The following is a 27159-nucleotide window of genomic DNA, read 5'->3' as shown; positions in this document are numbered from 1 at the left end:
AAGAATCGAATCGTTAAGCAGAATCGAAAATGGAATCGGAATCGGAAAAATCTTATCAATTTCCATCCCTACTCATAACTGAAGCAGAACTCAACATGTTCGTTCGTTCGTTTTTGTTTATTTTGAACATGTATAAAAAACAAGATCCAGGTTACATTCCACCACATAAAGAAAAAAACAACAACATCAAAACACATATTTCAAGTTACATGTTGGAAAAGGAGAGGGAGGAAGTATAAACTTATTTAACCCCCCCCCCTTTCCACAACTAAACATAAATGATATATCGGTATTTAGTTATTATACTATACACTAATTTGTATATATATATATCATTTTTACAAAAATAACCTGTTTAATACAAGATGTAAGCTCTATCATAAATATAATTATTATAATTATTTTTTAGACAGGGACTGTACATATTAATGGACACAAGTGTAAATATGTATGGTTGTAGCCAAAGGCTATATACATGTAATATATATATATATATATATATATATATATATATATATATATATATATATATATATATATATATATATATATATATATATATATATATATATATATATATATATATATAACTATGATATGAATATATAATATAACTATGATATAAATATAATATAACTATGATATAAATATGATACGTATATCTAAGTATATAAACATACAACGACATGACAGAATAGCAGAACACACACAGCTGGTGATCTTTAAACACAGTCTTCACTTTTATACCTCAAATAAACCATTTCTTTATATTTCTTCTTAAATTGTTTTATGTTTGTACATTCTTTTAACTCCAAATTCAAACCGTTCCACAGTTTAATTCCACAAACTGATACACAAAATCATGTGACCTTGATGACCTCATAACTGCAGCAGAACTCGGTCAGAACCAGAGAAACTTACTGTTCCTGCTGTGTTCCTGTCGTTTGGAATACCGACCAAATAATCTACAACACAAACACAAATGTTAGTATATATTATATCATAATATACTTTAATCTCATCGTATTGCCTTGAGGACTGACCTGGAGTGGAGTCTCCAGTCAGCTGACCGGTGGCCACAGAGTAACCTGAACACACAAAACACACCTCCAGTCACTTCCTGTTTGATTTCCTGAACATCTCAGTGATGACAGTGACTCTTGAGGAAGGCAGATATTTTTTTATTTGTTTATTAATTTTTTTATTTCATTCATTAAAAGAAAAACAAAACAACTCAATGTAATTACAACAAATCTCTTTCCTTGAATGAAAGGAAACAGAAAGAAGACTAATGTAGTGCCTTTATCATTCATAGTAATGGTACATAATTCAGCTTATTTTATCTGTCCCTTTTTCTTAAGAAATCAAATTTCAATTAATGTAATAATAAAAAAAACAAAAATGACAAATTAGGCAATTTAAAAAAAACAATACTTTCCAATAAACGTAATAAAAAAAAACGGACAAAAAAAACAAAAACAAAACTACAACAAAGTTATAAAATAAACACAAAATAGCTGTCGTCAAACACAGATAGTTGTATTCTTTTTTGATTCAAAGAAAAAAAAATATGACAATGGTGAAAAAAAGAAAACCCACCTAACTTAACAATTATCATGATATTTCTTCATCAAACTGGCTTTTATTATTCTTTTAAATGTAATGTTTGATTTGCATTCTTTGGCTTCTGTATCCATAAACTGATACCTTTTACAGAAACACAACGTTCCATTAATTTCGTCCTGAATTTAGTTTTTTCAAAGATCTCTGTTCCTTTTAAGTTATACTTATTTTCAATTTTTTTCTGTATATTGATTGGCAAAATGTTCTTATGATCTTTCCACATAATTTACTGAATTCTGTGTCCAGTAGGTCCCGAGAAACTAACCAGCTGTTGATCATCTTAGATTTTAAAGCAGACATGCTCTTATTTCACTATAAATGAATAATCTGTTGATTACCATGGAGATACTTACGGAAGAGTCTTAGGGCCAGGCAGGAGAAAAATAAAAATATTTTAGAGGAGGAAGATTTTTTTTCATTATGCACGTTGAAATGTCGAGAAAAAAGTCGAAATGGATTGGATGTGGTCGAAATTTCGACTTTATTCACGAAATTTTGTCTTTTTTCTCAAAATTGTATTTCAACATTAATCTCGACATTCCGACTTTTTTCTCAACATTTCGACTTTTTTCTTGAAATTGTATTTCAACATTAATCTTGACATTCCGACTTTTTTCTAGACATTTTCGACTTTTTTCTCGACATTTCGACTTTTTTCTCAAAATTGTATTTCAACATTAATCTCGACATTTCGACTTTTTTCTCGAAATTGTATTTCAACATTAATCTTGACATTTCGACTTCTTTCTTGAAATTGTATTTCAACATTAATTTTGACATTCCGACCTTTTTCTCAACATTTCAACTTTTTTCTCAACATTTTGACTTTTTTCTCGAAGTGCACAAAAAAAAAAAATCTTCCCCTCTCAAATATTTTGTGATGTCTGTTGTGATGGTGGACTTCAGAGTAACGGCCTCCTCCAGCTGTTCTCACCTCGGTAAACGTCGTAGCCTCCCTTTTCCTCCGACTGACGGATTCCTGCCACGTACGGGATCGGCCCACTGCTCCACCCACTGTTGAAGATGTCACTGACGCCCACCGAGATGATCTGACCTGAAATCAGCAGATTTAAAGAATTAAAAAAATAATAAATGAATAAATAAATAAATAAATACATGGGTATATATATATATATATATATATATATATATATATATATATATATGACACATTTAATTAATGAATGACATATTTATTTCCCATTTTAATTAATTAATGACACATTTAATTAATTAACTAATTAATTATGTATTTATTTATCTAATTTTGGCACAAAAAATCCTCCATGAGTGAAGCCGAGCAGAATTGTGTGAAGTGGATCTGGTGCAGTTGTGTGACTGGCCTCCAGGCGGCGCCCTCACCCTGGAAGTAGAAGCCTCCCGGAGCTCCAAGCACCAGCCGGCCCTCCTGAACACAGAGGCAAGGCAGGGCAAGTTTATCTGTACAGCACAATTCAACACAAGGTCATGCAAAGTGCTTTACATCAACATTAAAGGCAGTAAGACACAATTAAACAGTAAATTACAAATAAAATGAAAAAAAAAGATAAAAAAAGAAGTAAAATAATAGAAAGCGCCAGTTGTTAAAAAGTAAAGGCAGTAGAGTCCAGCAGGTACATCTCATTCTTACAATGGCAAGAATTACGTTGTAGTACTTTTTATGTTCAGCTGTAGTATTTCTAGGTTCAGTTCTAGTACTTTAGGTCCAGTTGTAGTATTTCTAGGTTAAAGCAGCACAATGTAACTTTTCCACCTTAATCTAATATTTCATCATCATCATTGTGATGGTACATCAACTTCCAACAGGCTTAATGACACCTCTGTCATGGTCTGAGGGGTCTGTATCGCCTTCACTGGCACTATGTAACTTTGAGGTGGATGGAACCCAGTGTCGGCGTCAGGGGGGGGCACCAGGGGGCAGTGTGCCCCCTCACTTTTCGTCTTTGGCGGTAAACAAATTTCCCGAAAGCTAACTATTCCGAAGGAGAGATTGCGAACGAAAGAGAGATTGCGAACCTGAGCTGAGTGTGTCCTGTGTGTTTTCCTCTAAAGCCTTTTTCACATAGAAGGCGCACAGCGGCGGCCGCTGCCGCCGGCTTTCCCATTCATTGTGTACCGTGTATGTGCTGCCTCCTCGCAAGGGCGCAGGGTCTGCAGCCGAGGTCGGCGCAGCGCATCAGGGCATCTCTGTGAGTCTGTGTGAGGAGCCGTGGGATGAGACTCTTTTAACAATAAAATGTTCATTTAAAATAAAATATAGCATTTCCATGCCTCATATCAGGATCAATTGAATCATTTATCAATATGTGGTTATGAAACTTTTTTTTGGTCGCCAAGCAACTTGCAACAAATATGTTCAGGGGTGACACAGTTCCTTGTATCATGGTGTGCTGAAGCAGGGAAAGATCTAAAACATGCAGGACCAGAGTTGGAGACCCAGGCGCGCCCTGCTTTGCTCCGAGTCTGCGCCCACTCGCCCCCGACTCTGCTCCACCTGCGCGGACTCTGCGCCGAGTCTGCGCCACCCCGTTCTATGTGAAAAAGGCTTAACTCAGAGGGGGAACACTGAGTCTTTTTTAGACATTTTGTTCACATTTTCACTGTCAACTGCAGATTCTGCAGAATCCATGGTGTTTTCCTCTTTGCAGCAAGTTTAAACAAATCCTCCTCCATTACACTATCCTCCTCTCCATCCAACACAGACTCTGCCATCTAGCTCTGTACACCGGTCGCTTCGCTCTGCACAAAAACCTGCGCCCCACTTTGCGCTTCGCCCGGCGCTTCGCCCGGCGCAGCAGAGCCGGCTGTCAGCTCTGACAGCCGGCTCTGCTGCCTGCCGTTCCCCCGCTCTGTCGGGGCATGAACGGATCAACTTGATATATTGAAAACATGTATGTGACTGCGTTGTGTGTTACGAGTAAAACGTTTTCAGTCAAAGTAAAATGTCGTTGCATTATTTACATCTAAGTGATTTGATTTCTCCACATGTTTTAGACAGATTATTAATAGGAAAGCAGTGAGAATGCACTTTTTTCCTTAAAATGCTGTCCTACAGGACTGATTTTGTGCCCGCCCTAATAAGCCTTGTGCCCCCTCTGAATATTTGCTCTGGCGCCGACCCTGATGGAACCCTTCCACACTACTGGTAAAGCACTACCGCTTTTGTCCAAAGGAGCCTCCAAACTCAACAAAAGCTGAAAGTTACATTGTGCTGCTTTAAGCTGTACTGCCTTAGGTTCAGTTGTAGTATTTATAGGTTAAGTTCTAGTATTTTAGGTTCAGTTGTAGTACTTTTTACATTCAGTTGTATTAATCTAGGTCCAGTTGTAGTATTTCTAGGTTCAGTTGTAGTACTTTAGGTTCAGTTGTAGTACTTTAGGTCCAGTTTTAGTACTTTAGGTCCAGTTGTAGTATTTCTAGGTCCAGTTGTAGTATTTATAGGTTCAGTTGTAGTATTTCTAGGTCCAGTTGTAGTATTTATAGGTTCAGTTGTAGTATTTCTAGGTCCAGTTGTAGTATTTATAGGTTCAGTTGTAGTGTTTCTAGGTTCAGTTGTAATAAGGTAATTCAAACGTTTTTTAGGTCATTCAAAGTGCTTTACATCGACATTAAAAGCGGCAAGACACAATGAAAACATAAATAACAAATCAAATTAAATAAAATGATAAGAAAAGAGGTAAAATAATAAAAAGCACCAGTTGTTAAAAAGTAAGGGCAGTAGAGTACAGCAGGTACATCTCATTCTTAAAATGCCAAGAATTACGTTTCTATACGGTCAAAACGTACAAAGACCGGGTCAAATACAGTATAACAAAAGTAATCTGTGCCGATTCGTTCACAGAGAGCTAACGTTAGCCCGTACCTGGGTGACGTCGGCGCTGAAACCGACCTCGCAGTAGCGCTGGTCGTTTCCTAGACAACAAGAAGCAGAAGTCAGACTCTCAGGGAGACGACGCTATGGCAAGCCGTTTTAATATTTAACAGCTAGACTGGATATGTGTTGCAGATATCCGCAATTCAATTCTTCCTAGACAAAAAGAGCATTTCAGATATCTACAATGACATTCTTCTTATCCACAATTATCATTTCAAATATCTACAATTATATTCTTCCTATCCACAATTGTCATTTCAGATATCTACAACGTCATTCTGCCATTCATGTGTGTGGGGTTTCTAATTACAGATATCTACAATTCAGTAGCAGATATCTGCAATGTGAATTACGGATATCTGCAACTGAATTACGACTAGCTGTAATTCCAGTTTCAAATATCTACAATTTAATTCTGACTAGTCAGGTTTTCAGTTCAAGATATCTTTAATTCCCCTCAGTTCAAGATATCTACATCGTCCTTTTTAGATATCTTGAATTAAGTTTTGACTAGTCAGAACCAAGTTGTAGATATCTCAAACTGGAATTACGGATAGTCATAATTTAATTGTAGATATCTGTAATCAAGTTATAGATATCTTGTAAGGAATTTTAATTAGAGATATCTCAAATTGGAGATATCTTTAACTTCCATTCTGCCTAGTCAAAATTTAATTACAGATATCTTGAATTAGAGTTTTGTCTAGTCAAAATGTAATTACAGATATATTGAATTTGAGTTTTGACTAGTCAAAATTTAATTACAGATATCTTCAATTAGAGTTTTGACTAGGCGAAATGACGTTATAGATATCTTGAATGACAATTCTGACTAGTCACAATGTAATTACGACTATAGTCAAAATGCAGTTGTAGATATCTGCAATGTTAATTCCGGATAGTCAAATTTAGCCATTAAATGTTAAAACGGCTAGCCATACAACGCTCCCGTCCAACCGTCCCCCGCCTTACTGTTGTTCATGCGCTTGTAGTCGTCCTCGACCATCATGGCCCTGCAGGGGGAGAAGGGGGTGGAGGCTCCCGTCAGGTGGTCGTGGAGGAAGCAGGTACCTACAGGTGTCTTCCCTGACTCCGCCCCCCCCCTCCGAACGTTCCAGTGGAAGAGCGGCGCACACGCCTGAGAGGTCAAAGGTCACTTTTTCTCATTTCATTTCATTTTATCCTTTATTTCATCCATTCGTTGAGAAGGATAGTTATAATTATGTAATATATGTTATATATTTTTTCATGTATGTAGCATATATATATTTATAGGGATATTTATGTAGTGTATATTTATATAGATTTATATAATATTTGTATTTTCTATATACTTATATGGATAATTATGTAGTAATAGGCATGTTTACGTAGTATTTATATAGACTATATTTATATGGAAATTGTGTAGATATAATAATAGCAATATTTTCTGTATATTGAATGGCAAAATGTTCTTATGATCTTTCCACACAGTTAACAGAATTCTGTGGTCCACTAATTTAAGACATTTCAACATTTCAGTTTTAACTGAAGGAATAATGGATTTGAAGGATGACTATATTGTTTTCTACTAATTATTCTTATGGCTTTTTTTGTAAAATGAAAATAGACTGAGATCTTAGTGAGATCCCAGACATCACACCTGAGCAGGTATGAATTGAGACGAAGGGGGCGGAGTCTCACCAGGGACAGAGTGCTGTTGAGCAAGCGGACCGAAGCTCCGAGCCACTGCTGGCTCTTGAAGGACTGGAACAAAACACCTGAGCTGCTCACCTGCTCATCACCTGCAGGAAAGACCAGAAGGAGATCCTGGGTACGACAGTGTCAGGCCAAGACTCAGAGATATTAGATAACAAAAGGCTTTTATTGAATTCAACGCAGACCTCGGACCGAGTGACAAACAAATGGCTATAAACAAAATTAAAGCTGCAAGCAGCGATGAACGGGCCATCGCGCATGCAATTTTCACCAATAAAGGTCAAGGACTCAAAACTACGTCCAATGACACCACCCATGACTCTTTATGTCAAACCATTCAAAAGTTATGGCAGAAAGTAGGGACTATCAAATATCGACCAATCAGAAGAAGTGGCGGGGCTAATTTGCACCAATTATAGTCAAGTACTCAAAACTAAGTCTGATGACACCCCCCACGAGTCTTTATGTCAAACCATATCAAATATGGACCAATCAGATGAAGGGCGGGCGCGCTTTTTGGCATCTTTCGTTGCCACGGTAAGGCTTTTGACTGAGAAAAAGTAATGCCCATCGGCGCAGGATCGAGACGCACATTTTGATGTATAACATACCTGGGTCCACGTTACGGTTCGGGAGAAGAAACGGCTGAAGAAATGGCATAAATTGCGCCAAAATTACACGATTAATTCAAAATGGCCAAGGTCCAAGAGACTTTTCTTTAAGTTGCAACATGATACAGGTGTGTACCGATTTTCGTGCATGTATTATGGGGCTTGAGGCACAAAGTTTTCTAGGGGGCGCTGTTGAGCCATTAGGCCACGCCCATTAATGCAAACCATTAAATATAAAATTTTTTGCATCAAAATGAGCATAGTTCAATATCTCAAAAACAGTAAAAGCTAGCATGATGAGACTAAAATATGGTGTTGTACAATGCGTCCCGGGTTTTTCAATGTTGTAATGATGTTTGTACGATAAACTGTTGCCTAGCAACAAGCATCCAAAATAAAATAGATTTTTTTTTTTATTGAAAGTTAAATATCTCAAAAAACGTATTAAGTAGCATGATGAGGTTGTACGGTCCTTTAGTGCCAATCGAGTGTTTGTAAATTTGAACGATGTCTCTACGATAAAGTTCGGCCGAGCAATAAGCCCCCGAATTTTCACCTTTTTTTTTGCTTTTTGGCATCTAGCGTTGCCACGGTAACACCTTTGACTGAGAAAAGTAATGCCCATCGAGGCACGATGGAGACACATCCAATGATGTATGTCATGCATGGGTGCACGTTGCGGTTCGGGCCACATTAATGGATGAAAAAAGCGTGTGGAATAATAATAATAATTCAAAATGGCCGACTCCCTGCTCGGTTTCGGCCATGGCGCCAAGAGACTTTTCTTTAAAGTGCAACATGATACAGGTGTGTACCGATTTTCGTGCATGTACGTCAAACCATATTGTGGGGCTTGAGGCACAAAGTTTTCTAGGGGGCGCTGTTGAGCCATTAGGCCACGCCCATTAATGCAAACCATTGAATATCAATTTTTTCGCCAGGCCTGGCTTGTGTGCAAAATTTGGTGACTTTTGGGGCACGTTTAGGGGGGCAAAAAGGCCCTCATTTTGTCGGAAAAAGAAAAACGAGAAAAATTCTGGTGCTGATCTACAGTTTCTGATAAGTTAAACGAGATTTCCTATCTGGTTTATTGATCAGCACACACAAAGTCATCAGTGTGGGTGACTTTAACATGCATATGGATGTTGTCTTAAAGCGGCACTATGTAACTTTTCCACCTTAATATCATATTTCTTGAGTCATTGTGATGGTACATCAACTTCCAACAGGTTTAATGACACCTCTGTCATGGTCTGGGGGGGGTCTGTATCGCCTTCACTGGCACTATGTAACTTTGAGTAGCATGGTAGGAACCCTGCCACACTAAAAAACTACACATTTTTACGGCTTTGACTGCTTTACGGCATATGTCACTTCCCCCTCCTTCCCGATTCGTAGTCGAGACGAAAATGGGTGGGGCGTGGAGCGCAGCTCCGCAGAAGCTGGTAACCCGTTGCTGTGTTGTGGCTGCAGCAGCTCAACACAACAGACGTGGGGAAAAGATCGCTAATGGTTTAACTTTTCACCGCTTTCCTGCTCGGAGGCAGAACCACGGAGGCCGAGTATCTGAGATAACAGAGTGAAAGAGTCGTCGGTTGGATCGCGGCTGTAACGACCAAACATAACGTTCCTCAGTAAACAAACAAACATGCACACAGACGGGCGTTGGATCAAAACACGGGTTTATTAAACCACAAACAAACACTCACAGACCGGGGTCGGATCATTCAAACGGGTTTTATTCCCCACTACTCCAGCTAAACGCAGTTGCTGGCCACCTCTCTGCGGTGCGATTAATTTTGTTGAGGAAAAAATATTAACTACTTGATTTGTAGCTGCAGGGGAAAAAAATAATCTCACGAGGAAAACAAAAATATTGCTCACGCCTCGGAGCCTCTTCAACATAATATAGCAGTCAAAAAAAAAGAAAAGAGAAGTAAGAGTGATACAAAACATGTACTGTATGTTGTACTATTATACAAATTTATTGAAACACATGGCGAGTCAAACATTTACCAAAGCAGCTGCCAAACACTCCTAAACAAGGTAGCCGGAGACGGTGGTTCTGCAGAACTGCGGCAGTAAATCCCTTATAAAGAGTGGCGCTCCGACGAGGAGCTCCATTCTTTAGTAGGGATTTCATATGGATCCAGACCGTTAATAATCATTATTTTCTCCATATACCGCTCCCTGGCTTCCTTGTTTAAGGTATCCCGGTAAATTCCAGTTCCTTTCCAGCAGTTTAAATTTTTTTTTGCGTTCCGTCTGTTCACTTGGTCCCGTCCCGTCTTCTCTCAAAACAAATGCACGCAACGGGACAGGAGTTTTCCGGCAGTACGCGCTGGTGCTCATGGGAAACGTAGTGTTCTTTCTGGTAAAGCACTACCGCTTTTGTCCAAAAGATGCCGCCAAACTCAGAAAAGCTGAAAGTTACGTTGTGCTGCTTTAAGTTAGCTTTTAATTCTTTTCTACAATTAATGGACATTCACAAAAAGTAAACAAACCGACGCACCCTAGTGGTCTGTAGAGGACCTGCAGGTCTGGATCAAGACCCCAGTGGTCTGTAGAGGACCTGCAGGTCTGGATCCAGGTCCAGGACTCACCTGTCTGGATCCAGGTCCAGGACTCACCTGTCTGGTCCAGGTCCAGTAGGACACATTCCCCTCCGGTGGACCAGGAGCACCTGAACACGCCCCCCGCCTCTGTGACTCCTGGTTGGCTGGTGTTGGCTCTCGGAGCTCCAATCACAACGGAGGAGCTGGACAAACAAGTTACCTGTTAGCCCCGCCTCCTCAAACAGAGGTTACCTGTTAGCTCCGCCCCCTCCTCAAAGAGAACATGATAACATAGATACGATACCTGTTACCTGAGTTAACCTGACTCATGACAGCTAGGACTCGACCCGGGGCTTGAGTTGGGACTTTACCTAGGATCTGAACCACTACTACCTGGACTACAAGTACCTCAGCTAGGACCCAACCTGGGACCTGAACTACTAAGACCTGAGCTAGGATCCGAAGGATTAGGACCTGACATATGACCTGAGCTGTGACCTGAGGTGACATCTTAACTATTAGGACTTGAACTCCTAGGACCGGAGCTAGGATCGGAACTACAATCTGAACCAATAGCCAGGATCTGACTGAGGACCTTAACTGGGACCTGAACCACCATGACTTGAATGTCTAGGACCTGAGCTGGGACATGAGCTAGGACCCGAAATATTAGGACCTGACATATAATTTGATCTGGGACCTGAGGTAAGACCTGAACTACCAGGACCTGAGAAATAAAGGATAATCTAATCTAATCTAATATAGGTTCAGGTAATCCTACCTTTTGCTGTCGGAGTGGAAATCGAGGGAGAAATAAAGGATAATCTAATCTAATATAATCTAAACTAATCTAATCTAATTAGGGATGCCCCGATACCGATACTGGTATCGGTATCGATACTGGTATCGGTATCGGCGCCGATACTGCTCTCATATACTCATACTCATATACCACACACCGATACCACTTCATTATTGTTGTAGTTACTGCTAGTGACTCTAGGGGGAGATGTTGAGCCACCCCGTGGCTCCCCGGGTGAGTGTGCAGCCTGGGGGCGGAGCAGCCGCTGAGCCGCCGCTGCTCAGCCAGCTGTTCCGGTTAGCTGCTAGTCGGCTAAGCTTAGCGTGGTGATGAGAAGAGAGTTATACCCAAGAATGAGACTGGCAGCGCTGTTTCAGGCAAGATAGCGACAATTAATGCAAGCTGGATGTCAGCAGTGTGGACATATTTCAAAATAAGGGACGACGTCAGAAGCAAGGCAGACTGCAAGTTATGTGCTGCTAACGTTGTTTAATACCAGAAACTTGATAAAACATCTCAAGACGCATCATAAAGCTGAGTATACGGAGGTTGCTAATGCTACTGCAAGACCACAACAGCCAACATTAGCTCAGGTTTTGCAAAGGCGACAGACAGCAAGAGACAACCCACGGGCCGTGTTGGGACTGTCGGCGCGGCGCGTGGCCGGGGGGCCACCGGGTCGAAGAGGAAAGCCCAGCCGGCTGAGTTTTGTTTAAAATAGTTAATCTACTCATTTTATTTATTTTTATTGAATTTATCTGTTGCAAATAAAACCTGTCTTCCAATTCATTGCATTTTTAGCCTAGTTATTTTTGTGGTAGAAGTATCGTATCGGTACTCTGTATCGGCGAGTAGACAAATTAAAATACTCGTACTGGTACTCACTGTGAAAAAAATGGTATCGGGGCATCACTAAATCTAATCTAATCTAATCTAATCTAATCTAATCTAATCTAATCTAATCTAATCTAATCTAATCTAATCTAATCTAATCTAAACTAATCTAATATAGGTTCAGTATAAATCGTTTTGTTGAACGTACCTCTTGCCGTCAGAGTGGAAGTCCAGGGAGTATCCGAACAGAGACCCGGAGGGTCCGCTGAACATCACCGGTTCATCTCTCAGGTTCAGACCCAGACTGGTGGACAGGTAGAGCAACACACACACACACCTGAACACACTCCTGAACACACACATGTCTTCACCCGGCTGGACTTATGCTCGTCTGCTGGACTGATGTGGAGACAGAAGCAGACAGAAGCTGCTGGAGGTTGTGGTTTATGACCGTCACGTCCCTGACAGATGATTGGCAGCTCTCTGAGGCGGTATAGCCGCTAAACTGCTACTTCCTGTTGATAAGGACCAACACAAATAGTTCTTCTAAACCCATCCAGTTGTTTCCTGACCAGCTCCAACATCCATCTGCTGGTGGTTTTATCAGCTGCTCTTCTGTAATACTCAGAAATATCTTTGGTCTCCTTTAAAAATTAGTTTTGTTCCGTTTCTTTTTTCTTTTTATTTTTTTGTCTGCATATATTGTAATGGTTGATACCAAGTTGGTAAAAACCTAAGGCATATATATATATATATATATATATATATATATATATATATATATATATATATATATATATATATATATATGATTGAGAAAACTCCATTAACAGACGATAATAATCTACTTTTGACAATAACTATTTAGTCTGCAACTTTACATAAATGATTCCCATGACGTGAGTCATGTGACTAATGTCAACTTTAGAGCGGAAAAACGAGCTAGCTAGCTGTTTAAGAAAAGAAAATTTGTTGCGAAATTGACTTGGCTATTTCCTATTTGACGCTAGTTAGACCTGTGGGATAAATTTGTGACAGTAAAGAAGCCTAAAGCTGGACATTGTAACGTTACAGCTCGGCTAAACGTTACCCCTTCCACCTCTGACGAGGCCAAATAACCTAGGCTAGGCTAATAATCCAGTCAGGAATTGGCTAATAAGGTGATATAAGCAGAATAAAACACATTCAAAAGTTATTATAAGCCAGAGTTAAAACTTGACACATTAAAAAAAGGGAAAAAATAAGAATTACAAGTTTATTTATATAGCACAATTCAACACAAGGTAATTCAAAGTGCTTTACATCAACATTAAAAGCGGCAAGACATAATTAGACAGTAAATAACAAATAAAATAAAATAAAATTATGAGAAAAGAAGGTAAAATAATAAAAAGCACAAATTGCTGAAAATTAAGGGCAGTAGAGTACCGCAGGTACACATCTCATTCACGGTTTTCATAAAGTATTTAATTTAAAAGCACGCTTAAATAACAAATAAATGAAATAAAATAATAAAAGAGGTAAAATAATAAAAAGCAACAAGTTGTTAAATAGTAAGGGCAGTAGAGTACAGCAGGTAAGTATTTAATTTAACAGTACGCTTCAGTAAACAGTAATGTTTTTAGTCCTGATTTAAAGGAGCGACAGTTCAGGTCTACAGGAAGTTTGTTCCACCGGTGAGGAGCAGAATAACTGAACGCTGCCTCACCTTGCTTGGTTCTGGTTCTTGGGAACCACAGCAAACCAGATCCAGATGAACCTCAGGGGTCTGGGAGCTTCATAGGAACTAACAGATCAACCATGGATTTTGGTCCAAGACCATTCAGGTCTTTGTAGACCAGCAGTAAGATTTTAAACTCTATCCTTTGACTGGAAGCCAGTGTAGTGATTTCATGGCCGGTGTAATGTGGTGTAATGTGGTCCAGTTTCTTCAGGTGAAGCTGAACGCGATGACGTCACATGCATCGCCGCCTGGCTGCACCACGTGACTGATTCGGGAAGTGGTCGACAGCAATATAAACCCTCACACTGCGTTCACCATGTGTTTGATGGAGAGTTGCGGTCAGTGACAGTTTGGAGACAGTTAGATATAGTTGGAGGTAGTTAGATAGTTTGGAGAAAGTTAGAGATAATGTTGTTTTTGTTGTTTTGTTTGTTGTTGTTACAAAAGCACAATCATTGTCCCACATCAACCTCAACCACCATGACGCCAATGTAAATTATAATTTACATGTTCATAACCTCCAAATATGTACATGTAAATGTGTGTATATGTACATATATATATATATACACATGTGTGTGTACACACACACGCACACACACACACACACGCGCGCGCGCGCACACACACACACACACACACACACACACACACACACACACACACACACACACACACACACACACACACACACACACACACACACACACACACACACACACACACACACACACACACACACACACACACACACACAGTATACTCCCACCACCACATGTTTTGCATACTTTTTTCATTTTACCAAAAGTTTTATTTATAGGCTTTCTGCGACAGAGAATTGGAACTCATTTGAATAGATTTGAATAAAAAATGCATAAATTAATTATTTTTTACTCTTTTATTTAAGTAGTATTGTAAAGTCAGTTTTTATATTCATTTTACGTCTTACTGTAATAAAGTCGTAATGCACCGTTTAACCAACAGGGGGCGAAAGAGCTCCACTTAAATTTCACTACATGAGGAAAACCTGGCCCGTTGTATTTGTGTTTATTCATTTACTTTTAATCCATCAGTTACACAAGAAAAAAACACTAGATGCGACAAATTCATTTTTATCAAGGCTCAACTCCTCTCATTATCGGGTCAGGTGGTTTCAATGCTGAGATTCGAGTGGATGTGAGTGTCTGACTCACATCCTGAGTGGAAACCTCTGAGTTCAACGACGTACAGTATAGTTTTCATGTAATAATTATTCCACAACATCTTCCGTCATTCATTAAGTATAAATGACGATTTTTCTTGCAGAGGGAAGCCGAGATCTAAATGTAAACTCTTCATATTAAAGACATTAAAGATGAAAGGGCCCTTCAGACCGCTGCAGAGTCCTCTGACAACTCACAAAGACACGTTTGATCATCTGCCTCTCAAAGGCCTGAATCAAAGGCAGCTGGACTTCTTGTTCTTGATTACTGCGACCTGAATGACTGAGGAACCACAGCAGCACGTCATCCCTCTGCAGATAAACCTCCCCGTGTTGGCTCACGTCTGACCGTGGCGTAAAGCCAACGCCACTTCGTCCTTGAAGGTCTGTATCAAACAATCTCAGTGCATCCTTAAAAAGGCCCGCACCAAATAAAGGCAGCTAGGCCTCAAAATCACATGCATGCATCACAGCAAACCATGCTGTTAAAAAGTGCGTCAGACCAGCGGAGCAAATCATTATTTCACAGTCAGGAGGTCCGCTGGCAAAAAAAAAAAAGCTGGAAATGTGGCTTCATGTGAGCAGGCGAGTGATTGTGGAAATGGCTTCTGTAAACATGTGAATAGACAAAATGTTAGTTCCTCTTTCAGCTCTTCTCTTAGACTAAATAAGTGAACATGACCTGCCTACCACTTTGACCAAAACAGATGCTGAGAAAACTTCTGCTTTGACATTTGAAGAGTGAACATGTCCAAACACCTCCCCAGAGAATTGTTCAGGACATGAGATTCAGTTTAGATTCAATTTTAGCTTAAATTTGCAAGAACATTTTTGCAATTCTTTTTACATGTTATGAAGGGTTGATTATTTGAATTAATGATTCATCTCCTCTTTTTTCTCTCATTCAATCAGTTCAGCGTGGAGGAGCTTCTGCAGGAGAAGCAACCACACATCGACGTTCTCTCTTGGGTTCCTCTGCCTGAACTGAACCCTTGAAAACCGAAGTGTGCCTCGATTCTCCTTCACTGTATTGTACATCTCTATTCATCTGTGAGAAGCTTTTCCAAAGGCCCTGAGATGGATTGGATTTGCTTTAATTGCAGCTGCAGGCGCTGGCTCTTTGACGGAGGATACGGACTCAATCCTCCATCGACATGTGGAACAACAGGCTCCGTCTCCGGCAAACCTGCCTGTCCCCGACTTGTTAACAGAGGCGTTAACTAACCCGGCTGTTACCGTTGATGCCGCAGTCAATCAAAGGGGACTTTCATAGCTGCTGCTCAGAGATGTGCAAAAAAGTTTTCTGCAAGTTCTGCCCTTAAATTCATTCACTTGGTGGTAAAACTGCACTTACAAGAAAAAAAAATCTTTTCATTTCATTTTTATCCCACTTTTTTCTCGTTTTAAACCCTGCATCATGCTTTTAATTAAAAAAAAACAGAAATCCAGGACAAAAGCTAATTTTCAACGATGTTTATGCAGCTTATTAACAGACGGTTTGGGGGTGGAGTCAGTGCTTCACCTTCACTTCATGTCCCTCTTCTGTAGTTTGTGCTTCATTTTAAAACGGTTTTGTTGTGTTTGTACGGGCCACTCAAAAGAGTTGCAAATGCAGTGTCATATGAATCTAGATGTAGATGAGGAAGCTGGATAACCCTGCTCTGATCAGTCTGATGTCACACTGTCCTGCAAAGAACAGCTTTTCTTTCTTTTTAAATTTTTTTTTGGGCTCTAGTGGCCCTTTATTCAAGTTGCAGACAGGAAGGGGGTAGAGAGAGAGAATGGGGATGACATGCAGCAAGGGATTCTAACCTGCAACCACTGCAGGAGGACTGTAGCCTCAGTATATGAGCCGCTTGCTTAACCCACTGCGCCACCGAGCGGCACTGGTGGTTCTAGGATTTTTCTGAAACAGGGGCCATTATGGGGCCAAATGTAACCTTCAGGGGACTTTCACAAAGAGGGCGCAAAGCGGCGACCGCCGCTGGCTTTCCCATTCATTGTGTATGTGCTACCACGGTGCAAGAGAGGCGCGCCTTTGCCTGAATTGAACATTTTTTAATTTCACCGTGCCGCGCTGTGACGACATCTAGGAGAGAAGGTGGTGGAGTTATGCTGCTGAGGCTTGGACCAACTCTCCCCAACAGGCTGTCAAACTGCTCCCTGTTCAGCCTGAAGTAGACCTGGAAGCGGTCATCATGGCGCTGTAGCTCCCGAACGAGATTGTATTCCCCCAAACCCTGTCTTGCCATGAGGATTTCATGGACCCATACCCTCCTTGCTGCTGCTGCTCGTCTCCTCCTCCTCAGAAGAAGAAGAACTAAAGCCAGGGATTTTCTTTGAAGCAGGGACAGATACATTTTTCAAACCAAGCTGTAGGTTACTGTACGTCCAAACGAGTGGGAAAAAGGGCGCTAGACCAGAAAAACGTTTTTCGATCGCCTAGCAACAAATATGTGCGCAATGCACGCCTTGCTCTGTGCCTTGCTATGCGCCAACTCTGCGCCCACCCCCCGGCGGTGTGCGTGGTGCAAACCGCGCTCTATATAAAAGCAGCTTTAAGAGGTGAAATAAAAAAAATGTTCAATTCGGGCAGGACAGCACAAACCCTGCGGCAGGCGCCCTCTTGCGCGCCAGCCGAGCTCGGTTACAGAGTGGTCTGCTCTTGCGCCGCGGTAGCACATACACAATGAATGGGAAAGCCGGCGGCGGTTGCCGCTTTGCGCCCTCTATGTAAAAGGGGCTCCTTTTAATTTAACATCCTCTTTCTTTGGAAGCAGAATGAAAACGCAATCCTTACGTTACGTTCAGCCCGCCACAAATATTTTAAAAGGTGAACCCTCCCTCCAAATCAAACTGTCCAATAACGTCTACCATTATCTGTTTGTGCCACCTAGAGTGCACTGAGCTGTTTCTTCTTCTATTCACTTGTATTGACGCAACAGGCGCCACCAACAGTTTGGGGGTGGAACTGCAGCAGTGATCATCAAATTCTCAGCTTGCCCGTTGATTGACAGAACTGGGACACTTCAGTCTTCAAATTAGCTGGGATAGGCTCCAGCAGACCCCGTGACCCTTAAACTTGGTTGCCATTTTTGTTGCATTATTATTTATTTTTGTTTCAGCAACCCTGCATTGCCTTTTCAATATTTTTAACTTCTTCATTTCTCCATGGGGGTATCAATTTTGTTTTTATCTTTTTATTTTAAGTGGAGCAACTTAGTCCAGGGTTGACTTTAATTTTCTGTTAAAATTATCAACAATAAAATCACAAGTGCTGTTAAAATGACTGGAGGACTTTTTGGAAAATCTCAGTCAAATTTGCAGCCACTTCAGGAGTCAGATAGCATCTCTTCATAGTTCACACCAGGCCCCCCTGTTGCTTAAGACCGGTGATGTTAAAAAACACACTGTAACGGTCAGACACTGCCAAGTCAACAACAGAGGACACATTAGTGGGAAGGCCACGGCTAATGACTTGATCCAGGATATGTCTTCTTTTGTGAGTTGGCTGAATCTCTGTAACTATACGGTCACGTTTCTACTAAAAACTGTTGCATTAGCCAAGAAGGAACGCTACCGCAGGTCCTTCATCACCACAGCCATCAGACTCTACAATAAGCAACTCTAGCCACTCGAGTGTAATAACCTGGTTTTCTGATTTCTGCAATAATAATCTTCTCCCTCTTAATACCTCACTGACATTTTTGCACAAATATTTTTTGCACATATGTATATATTATTTTTTCGGGTTTAGTATTTCTGTTTAGCATTTCCTTTGTACATTGCTCTTTTCTTTATATTGCTCTTTTTTATTATTTAGCTATTTATTGGTTATTCAAATTTTTTTTCTTTTTAGGATATACTTTTCTTTTTTTATATACCTTTCATACTTCGTGTGTATTTTTAAATTTGTTGAGAGTGCGTATGTTTGCTACTGCACAAGCAAATTTCTCCTCTGTGGGATTAATAAAGTTCTATTCTATTCTATTCTATTCTATTTTTTTTTTTTTTTATATTTTTATCCCGGTTTTTTTCCCCATTTTATCACCCAGTGCTCCTACCCAACAGTCCTGTGCATTGCCATCCTCTACCAACCCCGGGAGGGCCCTGCACTGAGCTCAGGTCTCCTCTTTAACCTGAGGAGTGAGCAGGCCGCATCTTTTCACCAGACAGGGTGGGGCTTCTCCGGCCGAACAAGCTCATTCTATTCTATTTTTGTGCAAAAAATGAGCTGCCAGAAAGAAAAGATCACTCCCTCTGGGAGCGTTAACCGGAAAAGACAACAGATCTGAAGATCTCACAAGAACATTTCATTTGTCAGTCAGTTCAGGCAGAGTTGTGTCTTCATGGATGAGGACCTGAGACCGGAGGACAGCAGCACCAGCACCAACTGCCCCGACAAGATCTTTTTCATGAGAGTCATAGTGGTGGTTGTGATGGTTGGTGGTGGTCATGGGTGGTTGTGGTGATCACGGTGGTGGTTGTGATGGTTGTTGGTGGTCGTGGTGGTTGTGATGGTTGTTGATGGTCATGGTGGTTGTGGTGGTCCTGGTGATGGTTATGATGGTTGTTGGTGGTTGTGGGGATTGTGGTGGTCATGGTGGTGGTCATTGTTGGTTGTGATGGTTGTTGTGGTCATGGTGGTGGTTGTTGGTGGTCATGGTGATGGTTGTGATGGTTGTTGGTGGTCGTGGTGGTTGTGATGGTTGTTGATGGTCATGGTGGTTGTGGTGGTCCTGGTGATGGTTATGATGGTTGTTGGTGGTTGTGGGGATTGTGGTGGTCATGGTGGTGGTCATGGTGGTTGTGGTGGTCATTGGTGGTTGGTGGTATGTTTATTTTTTATATGCATTCTGCGCATCAAGAAAATGTTTACAGACAGCTGGTTTTTACATCTAGAATAGTTAAATCAAATAAAAACATAAACAGGTGTGTGTGTTTTGAGCCTGTTTAAGAATATTGTCTCTTTCTGAACCTGAAAGCACATTAAAAGGTGATATTTGACGTACACTATAATGTGTGCAAAATTCATATTAATGTGTGTCTTTTGTGGTTTTGTTACACTTTGACGTGGTTCCTGTTTTATTTTCGTCTGATTTTGTCTTTATGTCCTCAGACTCCCACATGGACAGCCTTCCTTTAATTGAGGCCCTATAAGGAAATAATGTTTTTTTTTTCATTTCATCTCCTCACACTACCTTGTACCTGTTAAGGTCTTACACTCAGAGCCAATCAATATGGGTAAAAACATTGATCCATGCAGCTTTTTGGTACATTTTCCACCGTCACTGATTCACAGGAATTAAGTGATTTGTGAGTTGTGGCTCCTATCTCTAAATGGTGTGAGTTAGAAAGTTCAGCTTGCATAAACTGCTTTTGCATGCGATTAACTGAAACTTTTTAAATGATGCAGCATTCAATTATAAGATACTTGCTTATTAATCAGTTTTAAATACCCGAGGAACACAGTTAGCCCACAATGCACACAAACGAAGAAGAGGAACGCAGTTGTGCGGTTTGATCCTACAGAGGCCAGTAACTCTGTGGTGCGTGGAGCTTTATAATGAGTGTGGACGGAGCTCGTGGAAAGCTGCCGCCGCAAGGCCCCTGGACATTTTTAGAAAAAAATTCAAATGTTAGTCTTTAGCTCAACCTTGTTTATCCATATTTACACCACCGAGCAAACTTCATGCTGCTACAGACTGTCTCCAAGGAGCTGCCCAATTAAATCACCAGACTCTAATGAACACCTGCCAGGCTCAGTGGAGCAGGGAGAAGACCCACAGCTGCACGCCTGTCAGCCTGTTACTTCAAGTCGAGTTTCAGCCTGACTCTAACGGGCCAAGTGGCGAGTAGTTACACACTTCATGTCACAAAACCAGAACATCATCACCCCCAAGTAAGCTACAAATTGTTGCAGACTGTTTACAAAGAAAATGGAGCTAATTAATTGTGTAGGCCTGCCAAACAAAAACAATGATAACAAAAAAGATCCCTGTTGGCAAAGCAAAGATCTGAAATCCTTCTGTATCAATTGTAGTAAAAATGTGCTGTTGAGAGGCAGCAAAGCCCTGCTGGGATGTGTTTACAATAGGAAGTCGAGACTCCAGCAACACTTGTAGTAAACAGAAAAATTTTAATCATTAACTAAATAATTTCTTATAATAAAGTCTTCATTGGGGTGATCAGAAAAGATGAACTACCAATCAGACGGATTAAAAAAAAGGATAAATTAGACGCATCTAAACAAATATGTTGCCCACAAAGCATTTAAGGCTTGCATTAGCTTTCTTTGTGCAAAAAATTAGCTGCCAGAAAAGAAAAAAATTGGCATATAACTCCCTCAAGGAGCATAACTGGAAAAGACAACAGATCTGAAGATCTCACAAGAACATTTCATCTGTCATTCAGTTCAGGCAGAGTTGTGTCTTCATGGATGAGGACCTGAGACTGGAGGACAGCAGCACCAGCACCAACCCGCCCGACCGCATCTTTTTCATGAGAGTCATAGTGGTGGTTGTGATGGTTGTTGGTGGTCATTGGTGGTTGTGATGGTTGTTGGTGGTCATTGTGGTGGTTGTGATGGTTGTGGTGGTTGTGATGGTTGTGATGTTTGTTGGTGGTCATTGGTGGTTGTGATGGTTGTTGGTGGTAATTGTTGGTAAAATAAGGTGATAAATTGTTCAAACAACAAAAATCTCAGAGAGAAGAAGCGTGGAATTGTTTCTTTAGTTGTTGCTCCACTGAGGCGTAAAAAAGACGTGAAGCAAGCGCGCTAAATGCTACAACAAAAAGGTCCAGCCCTTGGTTTGCGCCACTCAAGCGCTGCTCCATAATCAGCTCATCACCACACAAAGCACTCGACCACTGTACAGAACTGCATTTAAGCTTTAATGACACAATGAGTCCAGTTCCCAGGATATGGTAAGTGAGGTCAGTGACCTGAGAGCGTCATGAGCTACTTAATAATACACGCTGTCAGTTTGTTCAGACACCTATGAGGCATGTAAACAGCCCAGTTGGTGTGGATAAAGTGACCATCGGGACACGTGACCCCAGCGTTTTTAAACACCGGGGAAACACGATGAAGCATTTCTGTGAAGCTTCATTGTTCCTCCAGTTCACTTCCTGATGACAGTCCCTGAAAAGGGTAACAGTACACCTCTGATAGTCATGAAAGGACTTACAAGTGAATCGACCAGACGTTCAGAAGCAAGAATAATGCTACACGTGAAAGAAAGTATGCATTTGAAATTCAAATTCTAAGGTTTTATGTATCAGAACATAATTAAAAGGGGTCTTAATATTTAGGCCGTATACGGTAATAAAACCTCAGATGAAGGGCAACATTGAGGTTTGCAGGACTGTCAAAGTCCCATCACAGCCTTCAGGTCTGGACTTTAACTGGGCCGTCACATCACATGGATGTGCTGGTGTGTTCAGGAGATTCTGTTTTTTTTTCAATGACCCGGTTACATGTGGTAGACTTGAACAGTGCACCTCCAGTCAGAGCATTAACCATTGTTGAAGATGATAATCTGATTAAAATCAAACTAAAATGAATTCATTGCAGCCAGATCATCACACCAAAATCATGGGGTCCAGAGTCGGGCCGATACCTGAACGTAAACTGGACTGACACTGCAGGCATTACCATTTCTGTTCCGGGCTTGGACCTGGAAGAAGTGGAAGAGAAACTGTGACTTGTAAGGACTGTGCAAATCTGTCCGGCTCAGCGTTTGCCATTGTTGCCGGAGCCAAAGATTTATCTTTCTTCATCTGCTGTTGAATTTGAATATTTCCTGGTTTATTACCTTACATCAGGAAGATTGAAATAAGAGCTGTCAGCCTTCTATCCTGAAGTGTGACATTTTAAAGATAGAAGGTGAAATGTCTTGGAGAACAAACAGAAAAAAAGAAGTGCAGGGTTTTTTCGTTTCCTTATACTTGGTATTACATTTGACACACAAAGGCCGGGTTTCCCAGATCAGTTAAGTAGTTCTTAACAGCGAAAGACTTCTTTCAAACCTTCTTAAGGAGCCTGTGAAAGAAAATCGCGTTTCCCAGAGTCGCTCTTAGCTTAAGTATCTCTTTCATTAAGAAGGAAATGAAAGATGCTGCTGACCCAGTCTTTACAACCATCTTAGTGAATTAAGACTCACAGATCCAGCCGCGTCAGGCAAAACAATATTACACCAAGCAATGAGATATTAAAACAATGCACCCCGCACAAGTTTTGATCTATTTTATACTTTAGATTTATATTGTTTAGCATTTATTGGTGACAGCAAAGGGGGGAAAAAAAGAAAAATAAGGAATAACAAGTGTGTTCCTGTATATGCTTTATGCATTACGCACAAATAAAACGATCATCATGAATATCATTTATTTGATGATTTGGCTGCTATACAGCATGTTCTCGCTGCAAATCAACCGCGTCACCGTGCGCGAAGCAGAACTGTTTATATGAACGCATTCATGCGTCAGCACTTCAGTCCCCTGGACGTGTGTCGGACCGCGCTGTCCAGGCAGCCGGGACACCGATCCTCCTGCGCCGCGCCCGAGCGCATCTATGTGATGACAGGGAAGCAGCAGCTGATCAACGGGATCCTTTGATGAATCGTTCATTACAGTCTCAAATATAATCGATGGTGTCGGTTTATATTAAAGAATCTTTTTGCCCAGAAGAAAAAAGAGCGAAGACAACGACCCATAACTATTTTCTTCTCTTGAAAAAACCCACCTGCGGGACGCAGCAGCATCAGAAGAGCAGGAATACGTGCGTGGCGGGGATGATCTCTGCAATCTGAAGCCCTCTATAATTGTAAAAAGAATTTCACTTATCACGGGTTCTTTTTGGAACATAACCCCTGCGAAAAACCAGGGATTGCTGTAATTCCACGTTGCGATTTGCGAAACTCGCCTTCTCTTGGCTCATGTTTTTGAACGCACAGACACGCCCACCACGTTTCCTCCCGGTTTCTGCGTGTGGGGAAAAAAAGCCTCACTGTAGCCAGAAATAACGGAGTAACGCACCGTTTGGATGAAAAAGGGTCATTGAATTATATTTATCATCTTAATTTTTCATTATAACGCACAGGCAGCAGGGAATTAGTGCGTTAGGTAGCAGTGCTGCGTGTGAAAATGCGCTGATAGTGATCGGTGATCGATTTGCCTGGCATCGATTCATTTGGTTTCAGAACCGGACAGCTGCTCCAAAGAGCTTCTGAAAGAGCGAAACTAAAGAACGGTGTTAAGAAGTCATCTGGGAAACACCCATATCTTAGGGTTCTCTCTTAGTTCAAACCTTCTTTGAACCTCTCTTAAATCCTTAAGAGAGGTTGGATCTGGGAAACCCGGCCAAAGTCCGTTTTCATGCCTCAGAAGAGACATGTAGCGTGTGTTAAATATTCATCTGATGTAAGTACCCCGCACGAACAGGTAGAGGTCTCTTCGAAATCGGGCCTTTGTGGATAATCAGGTCCCAGTTGAGCGGACGCAACTAACGTATGAAAGAAAATACTATTTGGTAATTAACTTCCTAACAACAGCGTTGTCCTGTTAGATTACCTCAGGAATCCTTGTGCAGCTGTGAAACGGCAAAGTCCTGCGCTCTCTCACTCTCTCTCTCTCCCTCTTTCTCTCTTTCTCTCTGCTGTGATCAATTATTCAGCTGCGGAGAGGTGAGCGAAATCAGGATTCCCACCATTTCAGCGAGAGCGCTCATTCAGCGACGTCCTGGAAGACGGAAATCACAAAACAGAAATCCCAAAATGTTCACAGTAAATCCCTTTGGTCTTTTTGTTCTTCAGCTAATGTCACCTAGCGTTCAATTGTCTGAAGTGCTTCCCGAAACCAATCTACAGCATCTCGTACAACCGAACTTAGCGTCCTGATATTGCCACAAAAGCAGCGATTACCATATTTAACTGGTGAGTAACGGCCCGCCAGACGTTTGTCTACTTTATACCAGCACCAACAGCTCGGACACGACTTAACCGATCAGTTTGCTGCTCAGCGCTTAGAACCGTGTTGAGTTCTGTGCGTAGTTTCTGTCAATAAGATGCACCAGAGCATGGCAGAGCTCTTCCAGCCAAGCCGGACCTCAGGATTCAGGAGGAGTCTTCAGAATACCTATGATGTGACATCACTAGAGGGAGGGAGTGGGGTTGTCCAGTTCTTCTTTTTTCCCCCTCAGTTTTTCTTTATGTCCCTTTATCTGCTGTGCAGGTTTAGAAATAAAGAGCAGCGGTTGAGGTCTTGCCTCTTAGTTAAACTTCCTCTTTGGACCCTACCTGGCCCGACCCAGAGACCCAAACCCATTTTCAACCAAACCGGTTCCAGTGCCGGTGCTGGTTTACAACTCGTTCAATTTGTGAATCAGCTTGGGTGCTAAGGGGAGCCACGTCATTACACAGCTGCAAACGTCAGTTACGTCGCTGCGTTTGCGCGAAAGTTGAAGTAACAACAAGGTATTTGCTCTAATACGGACTCGCTCCACGTATGATCCTCCATGGACCACATCTCTAAAAGACAGGTTGTCTGTTCCTCAGACCACTGCTGCTTTGCTGCATCCAGATTAATACGTTGCTTATTTGAAAATGTTGCCGTCTCGCAGCCGTTGGTCTTAACAACTGTTCTTTCCTCTAGCCCAGCAAAGAGTTGGTGCTACCTTGGAACTGTTTTTTCTGGCCCGGAGCCAGTTCTTTGTCAGTGAAAACAGAAAGCCCGGTTCCAAACTCAGCACTGGCCCGGAACCAGAACCAGGCCTGGAACCGGTTTGGTGGAAAGGGGGTACCAGAGTCTGTTAGCACAAAAAACAGCATGACAAAACCCCTGACTAGGTGCATAAAAGTGGCTCTGTGTCACCTAATCCAACTGTCAATCAAAAGGCTACATCCCTCATTGGAATTAAATATTTTGCTTCCCACAAATTCACCTAAACATGAAAAAAAGTTCACCCCTCTCCGATGATGTGAAATAAAACATTAGAGACCTACACGGTTGTTGGATCCAGGCTGTAAATATGTTTTGTTTTGATGTTCAGTTGGACATTTTAATGTACGAGTCAGCGGGGATCGACTTGTTTTTGTAGCCAGCTCCTAGTGGTCAGTGAAGGAACTGCAATGTTTCCCACTAACTCTGAACAATCGGGCGTTACCCCCCCTTCATCATTTGAACGTGTGCAAGTAGATGATCTCCATCACCTCTCGGGGGACAGCGTTTTTTTGTTAACTTATGGCGCTTTTCCACTTGTACCTACTCAGCCCGACTCGCCTCGGTACGGCTCGTCACGCCTAGTCCCGGCTCCACTTTGGCCTCGTTTGTTTTTCCTCAGCCAGGTGAGAAGTGGGCGGGTTGGGGTGAAGCTGCTGTGACATAATGGATTGCGCAACCCCTTTGTTTGTGTCGGCGCAGATGAGAAAATCAGCTGGAGCCGAGAGCGGCTGAGAGTAAAACAGAGCTCCTGGTAGATCTGATCGTTCCTTATCGCCCGTCTACATCCCTTTTGAGTTGCTCTCGCGCTGACTCCCGCTTCCTGATTCAAATGTCTGACGGCCCCCCGACCAATCAGTGGCGTGTATTGTGATGACGTCAGATCCAGCCCGACTCAGCACGCTTAGAACCTCGGCAGCCTCGTTACAGAAAAAGTATCTGCTTGGCACGGATCCACCCGCCTCGGCCCGTAGTGGAAAAGCACAAGACGGGGGCGTGGCGAGTATAAGTGCGCTGAGCAGGGCCGGATTTAGCAAGGCCCACTAAGGTGGGCAGACTGAAATGTAGGGTGGGCGATGAAAAAAAAAAATTTGGGGGGGTCAAACCCCCGAAATGCATAGAAAACTATGCTGTCATCATATCAGTTCATCTATCTTCTCCACAGTATGCTAACCCAATTGCCCTTCTGACACTACCCTCTGCATTTACCCGGGCTTGGGACCGGTGTTCTGCCAATCCTTGCAACCTGCCGAGAAATGCTACTTTGTGGTTCTGCGCATGCGCACAATCGATTTTCAAAGTTTGATTGCCCCGCCAATCATTTCTTGCACCATGTAAAATGGATAATATGGGATGTTGAGTATTTGATCCTTCAAAATACATTACCCATGACATGAATTTCATTACACATTGTGAAAATTATACGATAAAGAGAAAAAAAAAACAATTCTATCGCTTTATTTGATATTAATTCAGTCATTGGCCTTTATTTAACCAGGCAGGTCATTCAGAACAT

General features: G+C 41.5%; 1 protein-coding gene across 1 annotated transcript in view; it reads right to left on the bottom strand.

Moving 5' to 3' along the window:
* itga2b (integrin, alpha 2b) overlaps positions 1 to 12381 on the bottom strand; it is a 56858-nt gene extending 44477 nt beyond the window's left edge. Inside the window, exons 1-9 of the mRNA XM_061731961.1 lie at positions 12209 to 12381; positions 10440 to 10567; positions 7184 to 7284; positions 6470 to 6635; positions 5486 to 5535; positions 2986 to 3031; positions 2558 to 2677; positions 1044 to 1088; positions 922 to 965 (exon numbers count right to left, since the gene is read on the bottom strand). Of these exons, the coding sequence (XP_061587945.1) occupies positions 922 to 965; positions 1044 to 1088; positions 2558 to 2677; positions 2986 to 3031; positions 5486 to 5535; positions 6470 to 6635; positions 7184 to 7284; positions 10440 to 10567; positions 12209 to 12363 (855 nt within the window). The 5' untranslated portion in view covers positions 12364 to 12381. The remainder of the gene's footprint in view (positions 1 to 921; positions 966 to 1043; positions 1089 to 2557; positions 2678 to 2985; positions 3032 to 5485; positions 5536 to 6469; positions 6636 to 7183; positions 7285 to 10439; positions 10568 to 12208) is intronic.
* Between the last annotated feature and the right edge of the window lie 14778 nt (positions 12382 to 27159).

This window comes from Cololabis saira, chromosome 10 (genome assembly GCF_033807715.1).
Source record: "Cololabis saira isolate AMF1-May2022 chromosome 10, fColSai1.1, whole genome shotgun sequence".
Lineage (NCBI taxonomy): Eukaryota > Metazoa > Chordata > Actinopteri > Beloniformes > Belonidae > Cololabis > Cololabis saira.
This window is presented reverse-complemented; position numbering and strand designations above follow the sequence as displayed.